Source organism: Coregonus clupeaformis, chromosome 27 (genome assembly GCF_020615455.1).
Source record: "Coregonus clupeaformis isolate EN_2021a chromosome 27, ASM2061545v1, whole genome shotgun sequence".
Lineage (NCBI taxonomy): Eukaryota > Metazoa > Chordata > Actinopteri > Salmoniformes > Salmonidae > Coregonus > Coregonus clupeaformis.
Genome location: NC_059218.1, coordinates 24,900,494 through 24,921,809, shown reverse-complemented (window position 1 = coordinate 24,921,809; position 21,316 = coordinate 24,900,494). Strand labels below are relative to the sequence as shown.

General features: G+C 39.7%; 1 protein-coding gene across 1 annotated transcript; it reads right to left on the bottom strand.

Annotated features, from left to right (window-relative positions):
• Nucleotides 1-1,733: 1,733 nt before the first annotated feature.
• LOC121541665 (T-box transcription factor TBX5-A) lies at nucleotides 1,734-20,585 on the bottom strand. Its single transcript, XM_041850865.2, has 9 exons — nucleotides 20,101-20,585; nucleotides 19,066-19,238; nucleotides 18,643-18,737; nucleotides 16,864-16,983; nucleotides 15,542-15,689; nucleotides 10,345-10,497; nucleotides 7,154-7,245; nucleotides 5,009-5,241; nucleotides 1,734-4,827 (listed from the first exon to the last, which is right to left on the bottom strand). The coding sequence occupies exons 2-9, from the start codon at nucleotides 19,207-19,209 to the stop codon at nucleotides 4,238-4,240; spliced, it is 1,575 nt and encodes a 524-aa protein (XP_041706799.1). The 5' UTR covers nucleotides 19,210-19,238; nucleotides 20,101-20,585; the 3' UTR covers nucleotides 1,734-4,237.
• Nucleotides 20,586-21,316: the final 731 nt, after the last annotated feature.

Genomic DNA, 21,316 nt, shown 5'->3' with positions numbered 1-21,316 from the left:
ATGGTGGTGGATATCAAGGATCTGGAAAGATTCTGTATGGAGGAATGGTCTAAGATCCCTCCCATTGTGTTCTCCAAAAAAGGCTCAGTGTTGTTATCCTTACAAGGGGAGGGTGCTGGAGTACTGAAAACAGGGGCTCCAATAATTTTGAGCCCTATCGCATTTGTATTATACAATTATATACAGTGCTGTGAAAAAGTATTTGCCCCCTTTCAAATTTTCTCCACTTTTGCATATTTCTGATACTCAATGTTATCAGATCTTTAACCAAAATCTAATATTAGATAAAGGGAACCGGAGTGAACAAATAACACAGCAATCACATACTTTTTTCATTTATTTCATAAACAAAGTTATGCAACACCCAATGCCCCTGTGTGAAAAAGTAATTGCCCACTTACACTCAATAACTGGTTGTGCCACCTTTGACCGCAATGGCTTCAACCAAACGCTTCCTGTAGTTGTTGATCAGTCTCTCACGTCGCTGTGGAAGAATTTTGGCCCACTCTTGCATGCAGAACTGCTTTAACTCAGAGACATTTGTGGGTTTTCAAGCATGAACATCTCAATTGGGATTAGGTCTGGACTTTGACTAGGCCATTTCAAAACTTTACATTTGTTGCTTTTGAGTCATTTTCATGTAGACTTGATTGTGTGTTTTGGATGATTGTCTTGCTTCATGACCCAGCTACGTTTCAGCTTCAGCTCACAGACGGATGGCCTGACATTCTCCTGTAGAATGCTCTGATACAGAGCAGAATTCATGGTTCCTTCTATTAAGGCAAGTCATCCAGGTCCTGAGGCAGCAAAGCATCCCTAAACCATCACGCTATCACCACCATGCTTGACCATTGGTATAAGGTTCTTACTGTGGAATGCAGTGTTTGGTTTTCGCCAGGCATAATGGCACCCATGTTGTCCAAAATGTTATACTTTTGTCCATAGAGACATTCTTTCAAGAGTCTTGATGATCATCCAGGTGCTTCCAGGTGCTTTTTGTCAAACTTGTAGCTACAGGAAGCATTTGGTTGCAGTCATTGTAGCTAAAGGTGGCACAACCAGTTATTGAGTGTAAGGGGGGCAATTACTTTTTCACACAGGGGAATTGGGTGTTGCTTAAATTTGGTAATTAAATAAATAAAATAAGTATGTATGTAAGTACGTTCAAATGTTTGGGGTCACTTAGAAATGTCATTGTTTCTGAAAGAAAAGCTTTTTTTTTGTCCATTAAAATAACATCAAATTGATCAGAAATACAGTGTAGACATTGTTAATGTGGTAAATGGCTATTGTAGCTGGAAACGGCTGATTTTTAATGGAATATCTACATAGGCGTACAGAGGCCCATTATCAGCAACCATCAGTCCTGTGTTCAAATGGCACGTTGTGGTTGCTAATCCAAGTTTATCATTTTAAAAGGCTAATTGATCATTAGAAAACCCTTTTGCAATTATGTTAAAGAAGCAATAAAACTGGCCTTCTTGAGACTAGTTGAGTATCTGGAGCATCAGCAATTGTGGGTTCGATTACAGGCTTAAAATGGCCAGAAACAAAGAACTTTCTTCTGAAACTCGTCGAAAACAAGGAAATGTCTAAGTGACCCCAAACTTTTGAACAGTAGTGTATATATTTTTGTTATTTGTAAACTCAGGTTCCCTTTATATAATTTTAGGTTTTGGTTGAAGATGTGATAACATTCAGTATAAAAAATAAGCAAAGATATCGAAAAAAGCTCAGAATTTGAATGATTTATTTTATGTAGTCTTTTTCCTCATCTTTATCAAGGCATGCAATAATTATGGACCCAACTGTAGCTTCCCATTAGATCATTTTAATAATGGTGTGCTATTTTTGGGAGAACACTTCATCATAAATGGTCCTGATCATGAAGTGAATTCATATGAGATTCTGAGAACCTTCCAAGCCTGATTAGGCTGATCAACAACAAGCTGTTCTGTAAAATAACACAATGTGAGCATCAGGCTGTGGTTTGAAACAGTGCTCAAGGAGTGGTCAACTCTGGGCAATATGTCCTCTAAGGTAACCAAGCAACTGCTCCAAGGGGCTAAACCAGCACAACACACACACACACACAAACACACACACACACACACACACAGAAGATTTATGAGGGGCTTCAGAGGGGTTGGCCAGACAGCAGACCTTTAATCCTCAGGATTATCTATTGAATAAAGAGAAGCTGGGGACAAGTAGGTATAATTAGTTACTGCTGCTGCCTACATTGTGATGACAAGATTTTACATTTGTTGCATTAACAAAAATTATGTGTATGTAAACAAAGGAGCAAACGGTCTATGGTCAGAGCTTTTGTCCATTACCCCACACTTTGGTGTATCACTTTAGTGTCTCTTGTGGTTTTGTATAGCTGTATATATCCGTGTAGAGTTGTAGTCAAACATCTTATCTCTGTACAGAGTCCTATAGATCCCAAATTATGAATCCAATGTTTTATGTTTAGTTACATGTCACAATTAAACACTAAGCATCATCAAAATAAAAGAGGTAAAATCTGAATAGACAGAATCCCCTTTTAAATGTATTGCAAGTATTCTGTATTCTATATATGTGTGTTTATTTACACCAAAGTAATCCATCTCTCTCTTTCTTAGACTTTTGACAACTGTAAATGAATGTCCTGATTTCAAAAGCAGGATGATTAAAAAAAGAAAATACATTTAGCCTAAATAACAAAGAGAACCGGACCGACTAACACATTTCATTGTCGATACAACAGGAGCAAGTTGATTTATAATACAGGAAAAAAATAAATACTATCGACAAGTAACATTCTATCGACTACAAGCATTTTCTAAATAAGTCTTTGTCCATACATAACTGACCTTTAAAATATAACTTGACTTCCATATATTGGCAGAAATTATGTGTATTTGACTGATGTGTTTAGGTCGTGTATAATCTCTGAAGTGACCATGCTTTCATATTATCATTATTTGTCTATAGCAATCTTTGCCTCTGGTTCTTTACATTCTACATGGTTAAAGGCGTCATATACCATACATATCTTTGTTTGCTCTGGTTGAGTTTATGACTGTAGTCGTGGGAGAAGTGCCAATTGTAGGAGCATAAAGGAAAAGATTGAGAAACAACACACATTTACTGGGTACAACACAAACTAATAAAAATGACATTTTCAACAACCCCAAAAAAATATGCAATCACCTTTTCACCGGTTCTAGCTTATATCTCATATAAGGGCAGTGTCTGATTGAGAACCACTGTTTATGTCAGAAGGTTTCTTGTTTCTTAGCTTTCGTTGCAAGCGAATACCAGGTACATTTTTCACACACCTTCCCCAGACTAACTGCAAACCACATCAAAATATTTCCATGTTAAAGTGTGTGTTGCTACATGCCAGAGTTAGAGAGGATATCAAGACACACTTCCTCTACAGAACACACTGTCATCTTATCGACCTGTCAACTGCATATAAACTCACCATTATACACACTTGTATCCATGGATATGGTGGTCATGTATTCAAAGTAAAGCAGAGCAATGCAATGGCTTTCGTATAAGTATCTAATGTTTTTTGCCCTTTGTAATTTTTATTGACAAATCAGGCCAGCAACTCACCGAGTATGTTTTCAAAATAGTCACAGAAAAATAATCACATCTTCTGAATTTCTGTAGAATGGTTTTAGAAAGTAAGCGGTTCACTACAAAAGCCATAAACAAAATGAGAACTGGGGGATAAAATGTCTACTTTTTTTGCAGAAAATGTAAAAATCTACAGAACAAGATTTCTATTTGCAGCAGAAAAAGAAGAAAACATATAATTCAAGCACCAAGATGTATAATACACTATCAAAACAGGACAGTTTAAAAATGGGGGTCTCTTGATGAAGCTACTATTGTCCCTCATGCAAAATCATTGGCTTTTTTAACTCATATTTAGTTGTCCTAATAAGACTCCTTAAAACTCAATGGCCAATGCTTGTCTCCACCTTGTTTTGCTCATCCTCATGATGTTTGCCCATAGTCGCAGTAACAAGTCAACTGCAAAGACATTCCCACTTCCTCTGAGCACCAACGTCCAATGCTCGAGGCATTCATGCCTCACCTACTAATCTCACAAGACTGCACTGCCATACTGTATATATCTTTAAAAATATAAATATAGATTTATCTAAAGCCCCACCCTATCACGGTCCTTTTTTCTCTAACTTCTTCATCCTTTCCTATGAAGAAAGCCCTTTTAGCTGCTCTCATTCCACTCTGGCATGATGCTGACGCTGTGCACAGCGTGGTACTGATGAGGTGACAGCGTGCGCGGGATCCCGTGCGAGTACAGGTACTCGTTGCCTTGGAGACCTGCGGTGGGCGACTGGATGCCTGCCCCGGGGCTGCACTGGCGGCCCAGAGTCTGATGGGCCATGGGGCCCTGGTACATGGCGTGGTGGGCGTCACCCAGCTGCGGGGAGGCGTGGCCTGCCACTCCACTCAGTCTGGACACCAGGGGCCCCGAGGTGAAGTGGGCAGAGAAGTGCTGGTAGGGCAGCCGCTCCATTGGCTGCATGGTGGTGACGGAGCAGCTGCCGTAGGGCGAGACGCCAGCCCAGGTGTTGCAGCTGATGTCCTCCAGGCTGGGGACGGGCTCGGCCCCCTGGGAGGCGCTGGCGTACATGCAGGCCTGCCTCTGGCTGGACTCGGTCCTGTAGGGCCCCCCGGGCAGGCCCAGGCTCTGTGGGTAGCTGACGGGACGGTAGTAATGGTCGTCCTCACTGGAGGAGCTCTCCAGGTAAGCCTTCTTGTAGGTGTGCTCTCCTGAGTGACAGTCATCCTCCACTACGGACCGACAGGGAACAGTTACAGTTACAGCATGTACGCATACTGTAGACCCCTATCAGCTGAACAAAACAATGTACATATTTTTACTTTGTAACCAGCCATGTTTCGCCTTTTTATGCTTTCTAACAACCCACACCATTAGCATGCATGGCTCATATATCATGATAGCCTGGCCCACCTTTCCTCTTGATGCAGTGGTAGTCCTGGCTGTGCTCGTGGGGGAGAGGGTAGGAGCCAGACTGGGGCAGGAGATCCTGTGAGGTGCTGGTGGCCCCGTTCTCACACTGGGTGTACTGGGAGGCCAGGCCACTGGGGGTGGCAATACCCTGCACCTCCCCACTGAACGGGCTCTGGCTGGTGCCCACTCTCTGGCGCACCGTACTGCGAGGGACCACCGGGTACTCCTTAGTGCTGCAGACATACATACAGAGATAGGGTTAGGAAATGATGATAACATTTACTGTACTGTATGCTTCTTCAACTAATCTTACCACCACTAATACTAGTACTACTATCATTGCCATTAGTATTACTAATAGTAGTGATTATTAATCGTCACCTAATTATCCTAGATCAGTAATCCTAATTATCCTCATTATAGTATTTGTTCATTTATTTGCATTCATAACGCATTTTCACATGCATATGTTATTTGACAGCCTGGTATCAACTTGAGGACTGTGCCTGACCTCAGTCATTAACCATGGCTGACTTATATACACAGTCTCTTTCATCCAATGAGCAGACACTATACCCTTCTCAATGCTAACAAACCACACTGACCATCAATGAGTCAAATCCACTTAGGATCCACAGAGAGTCAATGTTCCGGAGGATCAGTTTCTAGTGGAAAGACAGGGATTTATTCCAGTTGCATTAATCTAGAGGATCCATGAATGGACTATATTTGCTTCTTCTATTTATTTGATTTCTTTGACTGTTACTTTTGAACCAGTGACCTGGTTTTGCAATAAGCTCTCCCTTGGAAATACTAACCAAGACCAGACGTGCTGAGCTTACTGTACTTGGCAAGACAGGACAGTGGCATTTAGGAGTGATCGTCTGGTTTGGCCTTTGGCCAATTAAAATCAATTTACAAATGTCTATAAAAAATAACTATTCCACTTACAGAAGTATTATCTTGTGACATTGACCAACTTAATTAATGTCTAACTTAGATAATCCAATATTAAATATGCAATATCAATTTTTTTAACACCCTGGTAAGGAATAAAACTTTACTGCAGGTGAAATATCTTTGAAGAAAAAGGAAAAACATAGTTTCTTTAGTCTTCTGTCATTAATTTCACCACAAGATTTGCATTGAATGTGTCCTATCGCCTACTGATGGGGAAAATCAGTCAACCAAAAACTATTAGATTCACCTGCAGTGGCTTATTAGAGAGAATGTTCTGTTCTCCCATTCCAAATAAAATTAATGGGAGGCAAAGTTTCACTGCCCCATGGAAAATCAGGCTCCTTTCCCATTTTTCTCTGATTTTGGAATCCTCTGTTTGAAAGGCCATGCAACACCATTGTTGGCGATCTGGGGAAGTTTCAAACCAGATTTTCTCCTTTGAAAATGTGTTATCCACACTGTGTTGACACATGCGTAAAGCACTCATCTGGAATGATGTGGTCGATGCCGCTGCTGAACCAGCCATATTATCAATGCACAGATGACTGAATATCCCGGTAAAGAGGGAGTTGCGTTAAAGGGAGATGTCATTGGTTCAGAAGGCCCTTCCAGATCAGCCATAAAAGCCCTGGGACATAGAGACTGGCCTCTGCTCAAGGACTACACAAATCACAGCTGGGGAGAGAGGGGCAGGGGGCGATGGGGCTCACTGAAAATAACACTCATATCTGGTTTGCATTTCACTGATTGAAGGAGTACAACGGTGCTTGTGATGTGACACTGTGATTAGAATGTCAGTAATCCTTATCTACTGTAATTGCGGTTACATTGTGTAATATATGTTTCCAGTTTACCATCTTACAGTACAGTATAGTGTGCTAAACAACTGCTAATTATGGTAATATTGGATTCTTTCTAATAGGCTGAGATAGAAAAGTTAGGCAAGTTAAGCACTGAACCAAAGCTTGGCCATTGACTATTTGAACGTTTAGTCCATAAAGTTGCTTGATTGGTCGTTGGGCTATTAGCTGCAAAATAGGTTATATGACAAGTGCAATACTGTTAATATAACTGTGTTAGTGCAGGTTTTCAGTGAATTTATGTAAATCACGAAGCTCATCTGCATTTCCTATGGAAACTTCTCAGCAACAAAAGAGTGATCAAATTAAGATCCTACATCTGTACCTTTGCATTCTGGACATCCGATGGAGCTCCATGTCATCACTCCCACGGAAGCCTTTTGCAAATGGGTTGTTCTCTATCTTCAGCTGGGTTATCTGCAAAACAGCAAGCAATTAAACAGTAAATTACAATAATATGTAAAAATAAAACTTAACGTCACAATACGCGTGTTTCCTTTCCTCTATATTCTGTGCGAAGGACTTATTGTGTCCTTTGAGGCCTATAGCAGGATATCTTCACTTAAAACAAGCGTGTTCACTCTCCCATGTGGAACATAATACAGCCTCATGATGCTTTTGAGATGAGAGACTGCCCATAGGTCCACACGCACTGTGGTCAGTCTCGTGACAAACTGAACCTTTCAAATAAACACTCAAAACCTGGGGAGAAACCTCACAAAACCTGTGGTTTGAATTCTGTTATTTAACAGTGTTGGGGAAGCTACTCTTTTTATAGTTTACCAAGTTACCAAATACTTCACAATGGAAGAGGTGAAACTACACTAAAGCTACCCTTAAGAAAAATATAGTTTACTTAACTAAAGTTACTTTGAAAAAGTAGTTCACTACATCCAAACGACTTGGTGAAAAACTATCATATGTAAATCTGAAATTTAATATACTACAAATTGGAGGAACTGATCACTTTGGGGTCATATGTTAACAAAATGTGTAATTTAGCCTATTAAACACAAAAACAATGTTTCAAGTGAGAATTAGGCAGGTCTGATGCCAAAAAAATTAAGCAAATTATTGCCTACTTCACTCATATTTTATTTTTGCAAAAAAGTAGTGTGTAGTTCCAGTAGTTAGCTACATCACTACATGGCAAAAAAGTAATTAACTACTGAAAACGCTACCTAGATCTGAACTTAGTTAAACTACCACTAAGCTACTGGTTAAACAGAACGCAGAGATCGCCCTCTCTCAAAGGCGCGCTGTTTCTGGCAGGTAGGCCCTAACTAGTTGGCGGGTCTGGTGCTTCCCGCCTCACAACAAGATTGGATTTTTGTCCACGCACCGGCTCTCACTTTCTACGAAACCTTGTACAACATCTCTCGTTAATGCACGCACCGTTTTGGCAAAAGTGTCGATTTTCATTTTTTTCTTTTTATGATAATGATTCTCAAAATCTTTTCAAAGCAATCATTTTGAAAATAACTGTTGGTGGTGCAAAATGTTTGCGAAAATAACTTGAAGCACACGCTCAATAAAATAGCATACCCAAACGCCGAAGTGATGCTTAATCGCTTATTTAATTGCAAGCCTAATATGTAGGATAATTCAGGTGAAATATTACATTATAAAGGGGGCAAGAATAGCATAGTAAATGCAAATATTAATGAAACGAAACCTAATTCACTAATGAAACGTTCTATTACTGAGCATCAATCAGGTTGTCACTTGGACGAATTCATACCAGACTATACAAATGTAACACTATTTCCAAACTTACATATTTGATAGTGCATGAATTAACACTGATAGCATGGAAGAACTAGACAAGCCTGGGGTGACAGTTTCCTAACAATTCTGGAAACATTTATAGGCCTAGACACCCGGTTAAATACAAAGCAAGTTGTTACCAACTCGTTAGATATACTTGTAAGGACTATCACGGATGGCAATCATGACAAACATTCATTCATAATACAGTAGGTTACTGCATTTGTTTATATCATGCATTGCATGTGATATTTGGCTATGGGATTTACTATAATGCAACTATAATTCGTTAGAGGTAGCCAATGAACTGGTACAATTCTACGTTCAGATTCAACATGCCTAGGCCCAATGCATTTCTGTAGCCTATAGGCCTATTGAGTTGAGAAATAAGATATGAAAACGCTAGTTGTTTTCAAAATAGTTTATTCAGAAGGAAATTGTTATATTTGTTCAATACAAACCTATGGTATGGTCAAGTTTGACCGTTTTGACTATATATGGCTGCGCCTGCCTATGCGCATTTCCTATGCCCTTTCCCCCAAAATGCATCGCATGATAACTTTCTCTAGTTTAATTGACAGATGTAACATTCTTGGATTAGGTATTCGTGGTAAAAGTTGAGGAAATCAGAATAGATTGTTTGTCTGGAAGTCTGGCTGGCTCTGGTAATAATAATTAGCCCATGTTGCATTCTCAGGTGCCCTCAATAAACTCCCTGAATATAATGAATGGTTTCTCCAGAGTTTCAGTCATTTGGATTTCCGGTTTCTCAGAGTCTTTGGGAATTCGGATTGGCTCAGGACACATTAAGGGTCCTCGCCCCCTCTTGCATATTCCCTCTGTCCCACACTAAAATCTGACTCCGACATAGTTAAAAACGGATGTTAAACAGACGTAGAAATGATTGGACAGCACTCCTAAGATTATGAGTTGTCAGATTTGAGGAAAACGAATTCTTAAATATTATTTCGATGCCTTCTCTAAACGCTCAAAAACGCAGCCAAAATAAAGCGCATGCAACAAGTGGATGTACATGTTTTAATGTTCATATAGGAAAATATCACAATTAATATATGTAGGCCTAGGTATGCTAGTCTACATGAAATAAAATATACTCATGTTTACATTTAGAATTTACTGAATAAGTAGAACTAAAATTATATCACTTGCGAGCTCGAATCCATGCGTAATAGTAATAATTTGTGCCTGTGAATTATCAAATATCCATACCAAACTAAAATAAATGGATAGCCTACTCACATCTGTCAATGACTGAATATGATATCGGTGATTATTAGACGTGAGCCTAATGTTCTGCCACTGCTCATGGTGACATATCATTACATTGGACTCCATTTCTTGCAATAGGATACACCCTATCGGTTTTATTTTTCAAGCTTTGATAATCAGCTCATTCATCAGCTTTACGTCTTACCGTCAGGTCTTTAGCAGCAATATATATATATATATAGCATATATATAGCATGAGCAACTTTCTGATGTTTATGAACTGATTTCGATTAATCCATGAAATGATTTTATATGTGTTGTGACGTTTTGTGTCACTTTCAATTGACAAGGCGATGCAAAAAGGCAATCTCGAGGCCTATATGTCAAAACGTTTTTATTAGTTATATACGGTGTAATTAATTACTCATCTATGATACACCGATACATTCAGAACAATTTAGGCTATTCATACACACACACAATACAATGGCTTAAACATGTCCAAAATCGAAGACTTACCTTATGGTTCTGGTAGGACGTAACCGCAATGAAAGCAGTCTCTGGGAAGACGTGGGTACAGAACGCTGTGTTTTTGGAGCCAAAGCCGTTATTTTCATCCGCTTTCACGATGTGAATCCTGGGTTGGTATTTATGCATGGAGTTCAGGATAATCTGAAGAGAGAAATGTATGCATATTTGTGTTTTGACCATTTCTATTTTCTCCTGACAAATGGGCCACCCTGACGCATAATCTCACCAAAACACAAATTCTGACATGATCAAAATCACATTCAGATAAATCTAAACCAGTGTTTCTTAATCCTGGTCCTGGGGACCCAAATGGGTGCACATTTAGTTTTTGCCCTAGCACTACACACCTGATTCTACTAATCAACTCATCATCAAACCTTTGATTAGTGGAATCATTCAGGTCATGCTGGTGTAAAAACTCAAATGTGTAACAATTTGGGTCCCCAGCACCAGAAATAAGAAACATAGATTTATACACATTCAGACAATTAAGATAAACACAAAATACTATTGATATTGCTTTGAATAAAACATACAAATATACTGAACAACATGCAACAATTTCAAAGATTTTACTGAGTTACAGTTCATATAAGGAAATCAGTCAATTGAAATAAATTCATTAGGCCCTAATCTATGGATTTTACAAGACTGGGAATACAGATACTCATCTGTTGGTCACAGATACCCTTAAAAAAAGTAGGGGCGTGGATCAGAAAACCAGTCAGTATCTGGTGTGACCACCATTTGCCTTATGCAGCGCGACATATCTCCTTCGTATAGAGTTGATCAGGCTGTTGATTGTGGCCTGTGGAATGTTGTCCCACTCCTCTTCAATGGCTGTGCGAAGTTGCTGGATATTGGCGGGTACTGGAACAAGCTGTCGTACACGTCGATCCAGAGCATCCCAAACATGCTCAATGGGTGACATGTCTGGTGAGTATGCAGTCCTTGTAAGAATTGGGACATTTTCAGCTTCCAGGAATTGTGTACAGATCCTTGCAATATGGGGCCGTGCATTATCATGCTGAAACATGAGGTGATGGCAGCGGATGAATGGCACGACAATGGGCCTCAGGATCTCGTCACGGTATGTCTGTGCATTCAAATGGACATCGATAAAATGCAATTGTGTTCATTGTCTGTAGCTTACACCTGCCCATACCATAACCCCACCACCACCATGGGGCACTCTGTTCACAACGTTGACATCAGCAAACCGCTTGCCCACACGATTCCATAAACATGGTCTGTGGTTGTGAGGCCGGTTGGACGTACTGCCAAATTCTCTAAAACGACGTTGGAAGCAGCTTATGGTAGAGAAATGAACATTCAATTACCTGGCAACAGCTCTGGTGGACATTCCTGCAGTCAGCATGCCAATTGCACACTCCCTCAAAACTTGAGACATCTGTGGTATTGTGTTATGTGACAAAACTGCACATTTTAGAGTGGCCTTTTATTGTCCCCAGCACAAGGTGCACCTGTATAATGATCATGCTGTTTAAGCAGCTTCTTGATATGCCACAACTGTCAGGTGGATGGATTATTTGGGCAAAGGAGAAATGCTCACTAATAGGGATGTGAACAAATTTGTGAACAGAATTTGAGAGAAATAAGCTTTTTGTGCATATGGAACATTTCTGGGATCTTTTCTTCCAGCTCATGAAACATGGGACCAACACTTGACATGTTGCGTTTGTATTTTTGTTCAGTGTATATAAAACACACAAAATATTTATTAAAACCAAGAATACCAATATTAATCATATAGCAATTCTGAAAATATACAGTATATATAAATATATTTGACCATATCATTTAAAGTACAGTCAAATCCAAATGTGAGCATAGCTTATATGTAACTCTACAAACCCATCACTGAAGGGCATGACAGTAATACATTCAGTAATACATTACAACGCTCTTTACATCCCATGATAATATACATATGTCAGAAGAGATGAGTTCCCATTGTAACACGTGAACATCTTCCCATTCCCTGCGTTCGCCCTGACCCCTCTGACCTAGTTAATGCTAAGTGATGACTACTACCACTGACGACATTAAGACGCGGTCCACCCAGTTGAACTTGAGCCCTGAACTCTTCTCATGAGGCCGTCTCATCCGTAGGCTTTAGTCTAATTGGTCTGACATACTGTGGAGTCATGGGGATCAACAATGAGCAATCTAATGGTTTCTAATTTCATTAAATCCACTTACATTTACAGATAACAAAACCGTTTTTTTTTCTCCTTCACCTCCTCAGGAACTCCCTGCACCCCTGCCCCTGGGCATTCCACCTATCTCTTATCTGTAGGGTTGTTTAAGTACCTTCCTTTCAATAGCCACGCTGCAGAGAAAAGGGAGAGGATGCCCTGACCTCCTAGACCGGTGGGGCATTACAAAGACCTCAGTGGATTCTCACAACTGATGGAACAGTTCAACCTCAGAATAGAGAGTAAATTGTGGTCCACTGTGAATTTTCCAAAAGCACTTTGATAGTAGGTTAGTGTACAACACATTTGATTGTCCTCTAAACAGAAATGGGTGAATGTATTTCAACAGCCAACACTGGAAATGCTTTATGACTCAGATTGATTTTGCACATTATAAATACAATGGGTCAAAGCTGAAGTATTTTTGAAGTATTTTAAAACACTGAATTAGATAAAAACTTTGGGAGAAAACAGAATGTATGCTCACATTTACCAATCCCACCACAAAGTATTTAGAGGAGGTTGGTTAGGGACTTGTAAATCACTTGTGAACAGCAGCCTATATCACCGCAAATGTAAAAGTTATCTGGCTTACAGATTCACAATGATACAAACCACTGGGATGCTTTGATTTAACACATTTAGATGGTCGCAACCTTGTTTTCTAACTCTTGAAGACATCTATGTGTCATGTAACCTACACCAAGAGTCTTGTGTTAATTTTCTACAAGACAACAACATGAACCACAGACAGGGTTGGTTCCCTTCGTGTCTGTCGGTCTGTGGAGGTGTGACCCCGGAGCATAGCAGACCACCCACTAGGCCTCCAACACACGCCTTGTCTCCATGCCCTGTTGCCCTGGTTCTCTGCATCTCCATTCTCCCTGACTCTGTATGATAGTATTTAATGATAGTGAGGGATCAGCCTGGGTCCCCGGCGGCTGCCCTACGCTTTCAAGTTCCTCCACATCAGAGGGCTTTCTGAAGCCTTTGGATTAACAGGCTTTGTACACCATCATCTATTGCTCATCTCACACTGCCGTTGGAACATAAACAGTGGGATATCCACACTCCACCCTCCTGGCTAAAACATGTGTGGGGAGTACTGAACGAGTGCACCAGCACCAGCAAATTGGGGGAGAAGATGAATAACATTGAGAAATGTTTCGCAAGTTGAGAGGGAGATCAAAGCCATAGCTGAGGCTTGTGATAAAACGTAGGCCCTAAGATGAAAATGGGTAATCATATGTTTATATGCATACTATTGGTATCAGATAGAAACTAAAGCCTCAATTAGCAACATAACCCAAATAACTGAGATTATACCATCTACATGATTGAGAGTCAAAAAACATAAAATATATAGATATTGTCAATAAGATATATGTAAACATTGACCATAGCAAAATGAAGTGTAAAAATCAAACCAAATATCAGAAAGCCCTTCAATAAACTCATATTTATACTAAATTACAAACATATACAGTCATAAAAACATTAATTTCAACCTTCTGAAACCTATAGGAGCCACTGGTATATCCCAGCATGCTCTCTGGCTGGGGAGGGAAGGTCCTGCTCTGTTCTGTCTAATTACCAAACAGTTGTAAAGTAAAGTCCTGTTTCAGGTCCCTCCTAACTGGCTCCAACCTACCTCACTGATATGCTTCAGCTCCATGTCTGAAGCTAGTAATTATAAATTGTCGCAAAGTTATTTCAACCAGCTGGACAAACAAGCTGATGGAATATTTTTTGGGCCCAGCACCAGTATTTCATTTATGAATCCTATGGAACTCTCTGAGCACAAAAGAGGGCATGCCAGGAACCACTGCAACCAATCAAAAATGCATTCTGGCCCGAAATGTACAACACTGCTCACAATCCAACTAAACCGAGCTCCAATTTCATTCTACCAGTTGGGTTTTGGCAAGGCAACAATCACTATAAATTCTCACACAATGCCAATGGAGTTATGTGATCGGGCAGAAGATAGACAGTGCTGTGTGTGCTGTAGGTGCTTTGGTCAATGGTTAAAGAGAGTACAATCTGTCCTATTGCTGACTTCAAAATCACAAGCATGGTGCTGTAGATTTGCAGTGAGCCCATACTTTTACACATGCAAACAATGCAAAATGATTTCCAATCAACATACTCCCTACTACAGCTATCATCAATGACTGCAAGTTGCTGTTAAATCTGTGACCATATGATTGATTATGTGCTGACCTTTATAGTGTTATGGTTTGCACGCAGTTTATTATTTGCTTAAATCATAACACATTTTTACTCCACTCTGAGCAGAAAGAGTAGGCTCAATCAACTGCAATTCTAATCAGCTTCATACATGTAGAAGCAACAAGGGATTGACCAATATTGACACTTTCCTTTATGTCATAATTCAAGAGATGGACAGAGTAAGTTTATCACTTAACATTCTAGAATTGTTATTGTTTTCTAAATTTTTTCTTATTGGTTATTTTGTGCATAATCTACTTCCTTATTTCAGTTTGTATAACAACCACTATTGTTCTTGTGGTTGTCAATTAACAAAATAATAATAATTGCATTGGGCTGTTTTTATGTCCTATAAGGGATATGACTATTGTATTGTAATCAGTCCAATCCTGTACTCTCTGTTGAGATGTCTAATTTGGACACAATGTCACCCACACCTGGAACCACATGAAATATCTAGCCAATAGCACCATTTTTAACATCGAAGCAAATCGATGATGTAAGTGATGTTTGTTTTTGCTATATTGTTTCAGACATGGATCACACAATCTAGGGTATTGGGAGTTCATAATAAGAGGGTTGTTGAAAGGAAATAAACAGATGCCATCTGACTTCTAATCTTTACTAATGCATGCAGATGTTGTGTTGATAATTATAAGCCACATTATTCCTTTACGAAAATCATCAAGCATTTTACAGACAAACCCATAACATATGAAGAACCGTAAACATACATGTCCAAAAGGATCCAGGTGGTTGTTGGTCAGTTTCAGCTTCTGGAAAGAGACAAGCTGCCTCATCCAATGCGCCCCAGTCGCAGGAGAATCCGGGTGAACGTAGAGCCTCCCGGGCATGGCAGGTTCAGCCTTCCCGGTCACAGACCTGAATCATAGCACCAAAGTCAGCATTTAAAAAAATACTTTCACACATTGAAATATGCTGTTTATGAAAATGCCTTAGGCATATTTCACTTTTCATCGGAAATACAGGTTTAGCCTAATATGTAGACAAGGCTTCTTCGAAATAAATTAATTTAGGCTATTTGGAAGTAGGCCTAGGATTTGTTCCAAAACTGGAGATTTTACCAAGGTTATACCGCTATAGGCCTACAGTTAATTAAATTGAAGGTTCGACAAATGCCTTTAGTTTGTAGTTTTTAATACTGTCCACGTATAGCCTAATTGTGTTTAGCCTACTCTCACCCCAAAGGACAATAAATGGAAACGGAAAATATGTTTTAATATAATAGCCTACATTAAGGCTATAGTCTAGTAGCCTAGTGCCCTATGACGTGCTTTACGTTGACAGTTGTGTTGGTATGGGTCATCCTAATTAGCATAACCAATAACCTCCTATTTGGCACGGGCGAACATTATTTTCTTAGTTGACCAGGAGAGTATTAGTTCCACAACATGCGCTGAACGGGTCATTATCAGCGTTATTTGCATGTGATTATACTCTTTAAAAAATCACAATTGAAAACCACTGACCCCAAAAAGGCATTCTTGACCAGATGGACATGACACTAACAACTAGTGTTTATGTTACGTTTCGCTGATGGTAAAGAGAATACCTCAGAGGTGTCAGAAGAGAGCTACACCCTGACCATACGAAACATCAATACAATAATGAATTCGCATAAAACACAAAAATAGCCTAAGCCTCCAGTCGGTAGTCAGCACAACTCCGCAGCACTTGCCATGGATGCCCTACTCAATTTCCATACTCCAACCGAAAGCCTTTTTTTTTTTTTTTTTTTTTTACTACATAAAGCTGCACAGCCTACAGCAACATTTTGAGACATTTGAGCCATTAGGAATAGTTTGCTAAAGATTGCCTACTAGGCCTACTAAACGGGAACAGAATTTGAGGCATAATCCTTAGGCCTAACCTTATAATTTCATTATAGGGTTGTGAAACATCCTGGAGCTGAAAATATATATGATAATGTGTTCATATGATCATATGTTGTATACAGGTAATTATTGTCATAAGGCTGTGGAAATTGGCACTGAAACGATCCAACAGGCACTTGTTTTGGAAAAGTCCTACATACCATTTATTATCAGCGAATTTGTAGCGATGGTCGTCCGCAGGCACGACATCCATCAGGAGTATGTATTTCGTTTTAGGGTTCAATCCAGTGACCTTCACTTTGAAGCTGGGAAACATTCTTCTGCAAACGAAGCAAGATAAAATAGTTACACAATGCAAGTGCAAATGCTTACCATGAATGACCTACACTCCACGTATTTTGGGATGGGTGTAAACCCCACTGGTTCACAATGAATATCAACGTCAGACATATACAACCAAATGAAGCTTAGAACAACAATCAATGAAATAAAATAAAATAAATGGGAATTAAAGTGTCCAAATATACATTTTGTTCGTTTGGAAGCGACTGCATGCTTTTACGCATGCAACAAATGAAGCGAATGAATAGCCTACTTCAACAAAATAAAACATAGGCTATTCTATGAAGGAATGGGCCTATTGTTTCACGGTGAAATACATGTTTAAGGCAGCTTCTTTTGCACCAAATGCCTCAATAAAACCAGATGCATTTGTGATGTGTGCACATATATTTTCAGATATGCAACTTTATTTTCCAGTTCCTGTGCCAACTTACACAAGTAGCCTACCCTGATGAAATAGGGTCTACCAGGTTGGAAAACGTGATCAGTCAGAGGCTGATGGTATAGAAATTGCTAAGGAAAAGAAGTCAAACGCGGATTGGATCCCGGCCTCCAGGGCAGGCCTTTGGTAATAACGAGGCAGTGGCGAGGTGATTGGAAGGGGTAAGGGCTGAGGAGGGATGGTTAATAAAGTCTCAAGCCAAAAAGGGGGGAATGAATGGACAGAATATAAAGACGGCTTTATGCAGCTGTGAGAAAAAACATTAACCTAGTGCACACTGGAAGGATATTGAGACATGGCTGAAATGAATAATAAATACCTAAGAGCCACAAGAAGATTTGTTAACATGAGCAGAGACCACCGACCATCATGCATATTCAAGTTCACAGGTACAAGAATATCTCAACCATATTCCTTGAGAGTTTCTAAACAGGCCAGTTAGACCGAATTGCTAAACGGATTTACACTCGGCCCCCTATGCCCAAATTCCTTCGCATGAAAAATCGTGTAGGACTTTTTGTCTTGAAAAGTAATTTGATAATGGTTTCAATATGGCAAACGTGACGAACATTAGGGTAGAATTAAAAGAATATCACGTATTCAATTTGGAAAAACACACCTCAAAAATAAAATGGATGGAGAAAGTGAGAGAGGATTACAAGAATGAAGGCGATATAACGCATAATATATGCCACGTGTTGTTTCTTTGACTTTTATCTAGCCAAGGGCCTGTCTTAAAATCACTAGGCCAATAAATATTTATTTATGGCGCTATCTCTTGGCCTATTGAGAAAATAGTGAAAGTAGGCCTCCTTCCAGCAACGAATACGGCATTAATATCACTATCACATTATTGGAAAGTAAAACCTCTCATCTCTGTGCTCATACATCAAACGAAACATGGACGGATTAACTTTTTCAGACACAGTGCTGTCAAAACTAGTACCACTAAATGTTGACAATTTTTTTCAACAAATAATTATTCAAACATAACCTCACATGTAGGCCTAAGCTTATTGCAAACATGCCTAATGCATATAATTAATACATACAAACATGACACAATTTATTTCAGTAATATATTGGTGTATGTTTGTATATATCGACCATGGCAACAATATTTAAATAATTGTATGTTCCTAAAACGTATCTGCATAGCCCGTAATGCCAGTATGAGCAGGCGTTGCTCTCTTACCTTCCAGCTTTGGTGATAATCATCTCCGTCCCCACCTCGTGAAACTTCGCCCACAGTTCCCTCTCGTGCAGGTACACTTTTATCCCCTCCATTCCCTTCACAATTAGACAAGTAAAACGAATATCAATATTACTTTTCCTTGCAGTTGACACCATTCTGTAAGCTTATTTAGCCCAATCATTATACAAATAATATTTACGTCACTATGTCATGTCATTCATACAGGGACAATGTTGCACTATAGCATACATTCCATTATAGTTTAACAAAAACACAATAGCATTTCATATTAGCCTACTATTCACATTTGGCTACTCTGAAACAATACTATAGATAGGCATATAGGTCCAGAACAACCTCTAGGCAGTGACTTGAGACTGTCGACATGAAGTGCATAGGTTCCAAATAGGGAGTAACGCTGACCTGTTGAATATATGTCGTCTGGGAGGATGGAGATTTGCCCGAATTTCCATTTTGTTTATCTGCTTTACTTTCAGAGTGTAATTCCTTTGACTCTGAACCGCTTGGCGAATTTTGGAGCCCAACGGTTTCCTCCTGGTCCTCCATGTCTGGAGCTCCGGAGACCAAGGCCTCAACTGTTAGATCGAAACAAAGCACATTTTAACGTTACATTCTCAGTCCTGAATAGACCTATGCACATAACTTTTATTCAATACATTTTTGATGTGACATTAGCCGATTGAAATTCCAGCTCGCCTGAAATTACTTGTAGGTCAAAATAAAATAGCCATGACTTAACAACATGGCCTGCTATTAACATACCCAACACACACGCGCGCGCACGCACACACACACGTTTTTGCAGTCTTCATACTTCTAATACCTTTCAGTCTTGGACTCTTTCAATGAACAAAGGTTGTGCGTGAGTCGCAACTGCTATGAAGCCCATGGCTTTTATTATAATTGATATAATGATGAAGAAAATAAAGACATCCATAATTGTAGCACTAATGATTACAATAACAAAGAATGATGTAGGCTACTTATAATAATTAAGCTATAATAAACATAGCAATGGTGATATATGCTTAGCAAGGACACCACTCATAACGTTTCTAAACGCGATGATGCTGACTTTGCTAGTAGCCTATTTGTAGGGAATCTATACTAATGATTGCAAAAACTACAAGTTCGGGACAAAGCCTATAACCTATGTATTCCTAAGACGCTAGATGGTGTTGGTAACAACGACCACCTCTGCAAATAGTAAGATATATGTATTTGTATAAACAGAGAGCACGACGTAAAGGCAAAAAAATTCAAATATAGGACTTCTGTATCTAAACGTGTCCCCAGCTCCTTACAAAAACAGACGTGATGTTTTCCCCGCTATGAGGGCCTAAACTGACATGACCTGCGATAACTATTACTATAATGAACCACTGACCACGGGGACATGGGTAGGTAGCCTACTCCGTACAGTAAAAACGGCTTTACCTTGTAACCAGAAACGTTACTTTCAATGTCGTGAAGCTATGGCACAGCAGAGGTAGTTTCTTCAAAAATGTTTGCTAAGAGTTTCCACCCAATTCAATGTATAATCCCAATGTGTAGCCCGAAAAGGCTATCCAGTATCTCCATGGATTTTCTCTATCTTCAGAGCAAGTCCAAATTGACGGCGACCCAGCGACCAAGCAAAAACTCACAAGTGAAGGAAGATTCAAGAGTCTTGCAAAGATGGCTAAAATAACGTGCGCGGTGTTACTTTATTGTACATTTTATAGCCGAGAACCGTTGTTCAGGAAGCCTTCCCTGGTGATAGCACATAGCAGTATAGCAGTGTTCCAGAGGAGCAAGTCCGTCACCAAGCTTCTTTCCTCCCTCCTCTCTCTCCCTCCCTCTCACGCGCCAATGGTCCACAGTAGCACGCCTTACGAAGCGGAAGCTCTGAGTCTTTGACGAGCAGCGTAGGCTAGTTTGGGTTGTCCTCTCTGCCTATCCAGTGCCTGAACAGGAATGGTCAACCTCAAGTATAGTCTTCTTCAGGTCCCCCCTCCCACGTCCGTCAACCCCCTCCAAAACCTCTCATTTACTGCTAAATCTACCGGAGATATTTTCCTATTGCGCAAACTCAGTAACGTTTTCAATTGTGATTTTGTTTATATAAATAACTCATTACGGTCAATTAAAAGACAAACACAGATAAAGGCATGTGTTAGAATACATTCATCCTATTAAAAAATATGTGTTTACAAATTTGGCCTAGGCTATATGCGTCATGCATCAGAGAACTGAACAAATAAACGAGATTATTTGGGCAAATCTGAGAACAATGGTCAACAAAGCATATAAGAAAATAGGAGTGCATGTGCATAATAGGCAACAACAAGTAAAGGTGGATTGTAGCCTACAGAAAATATCCATGCAATTTGTGAATGAGCTGCATCTGACCCTTCATTCATCTCGCCTCATCAAAATTATTTGGAGCATTCGGAGTGGGCCACGGCCGCACAACTTTACATTGAAAGAGGAACATTTTATTGAGTGAATAACCATTACAATATAGCACAACACAATTGTATATGCCATCATTTCCATGAGGATAGGCGTGCAATGTAAATTGAAGGCCAGATACCGTACAAATCTGTATTTACGCGTGAATACAAAATCACACCACATGGAATATTCTCCATTTCGCGCAGGGATATTGACC

Excerpts from the sequence above, each read along its gene's own strand:
- LOC121541665 (XM_041850865.2), bottom strand. The coding sequence starts at position 19,209 with ATGGAGGACCAGGAGGAAACCGTTGGGCTCCAAAATTCGCCAAGCGGT. Across the intron at positions 18,738-19,065 it reads AGACGACATATATTCAACAG|GGAATGGAGGGGATAAAAGT; the intron begins GTCAGCGTTACT and ends CTAATTGTGAAG. Across the intron at positions 10,498-15,541 it reads ACCTGGATCCTTTTGGACAT|ATTATCCTGAACTCCATGCA; the intron begins GTATGTTTACGG and ends TTCTCTCTTCAG.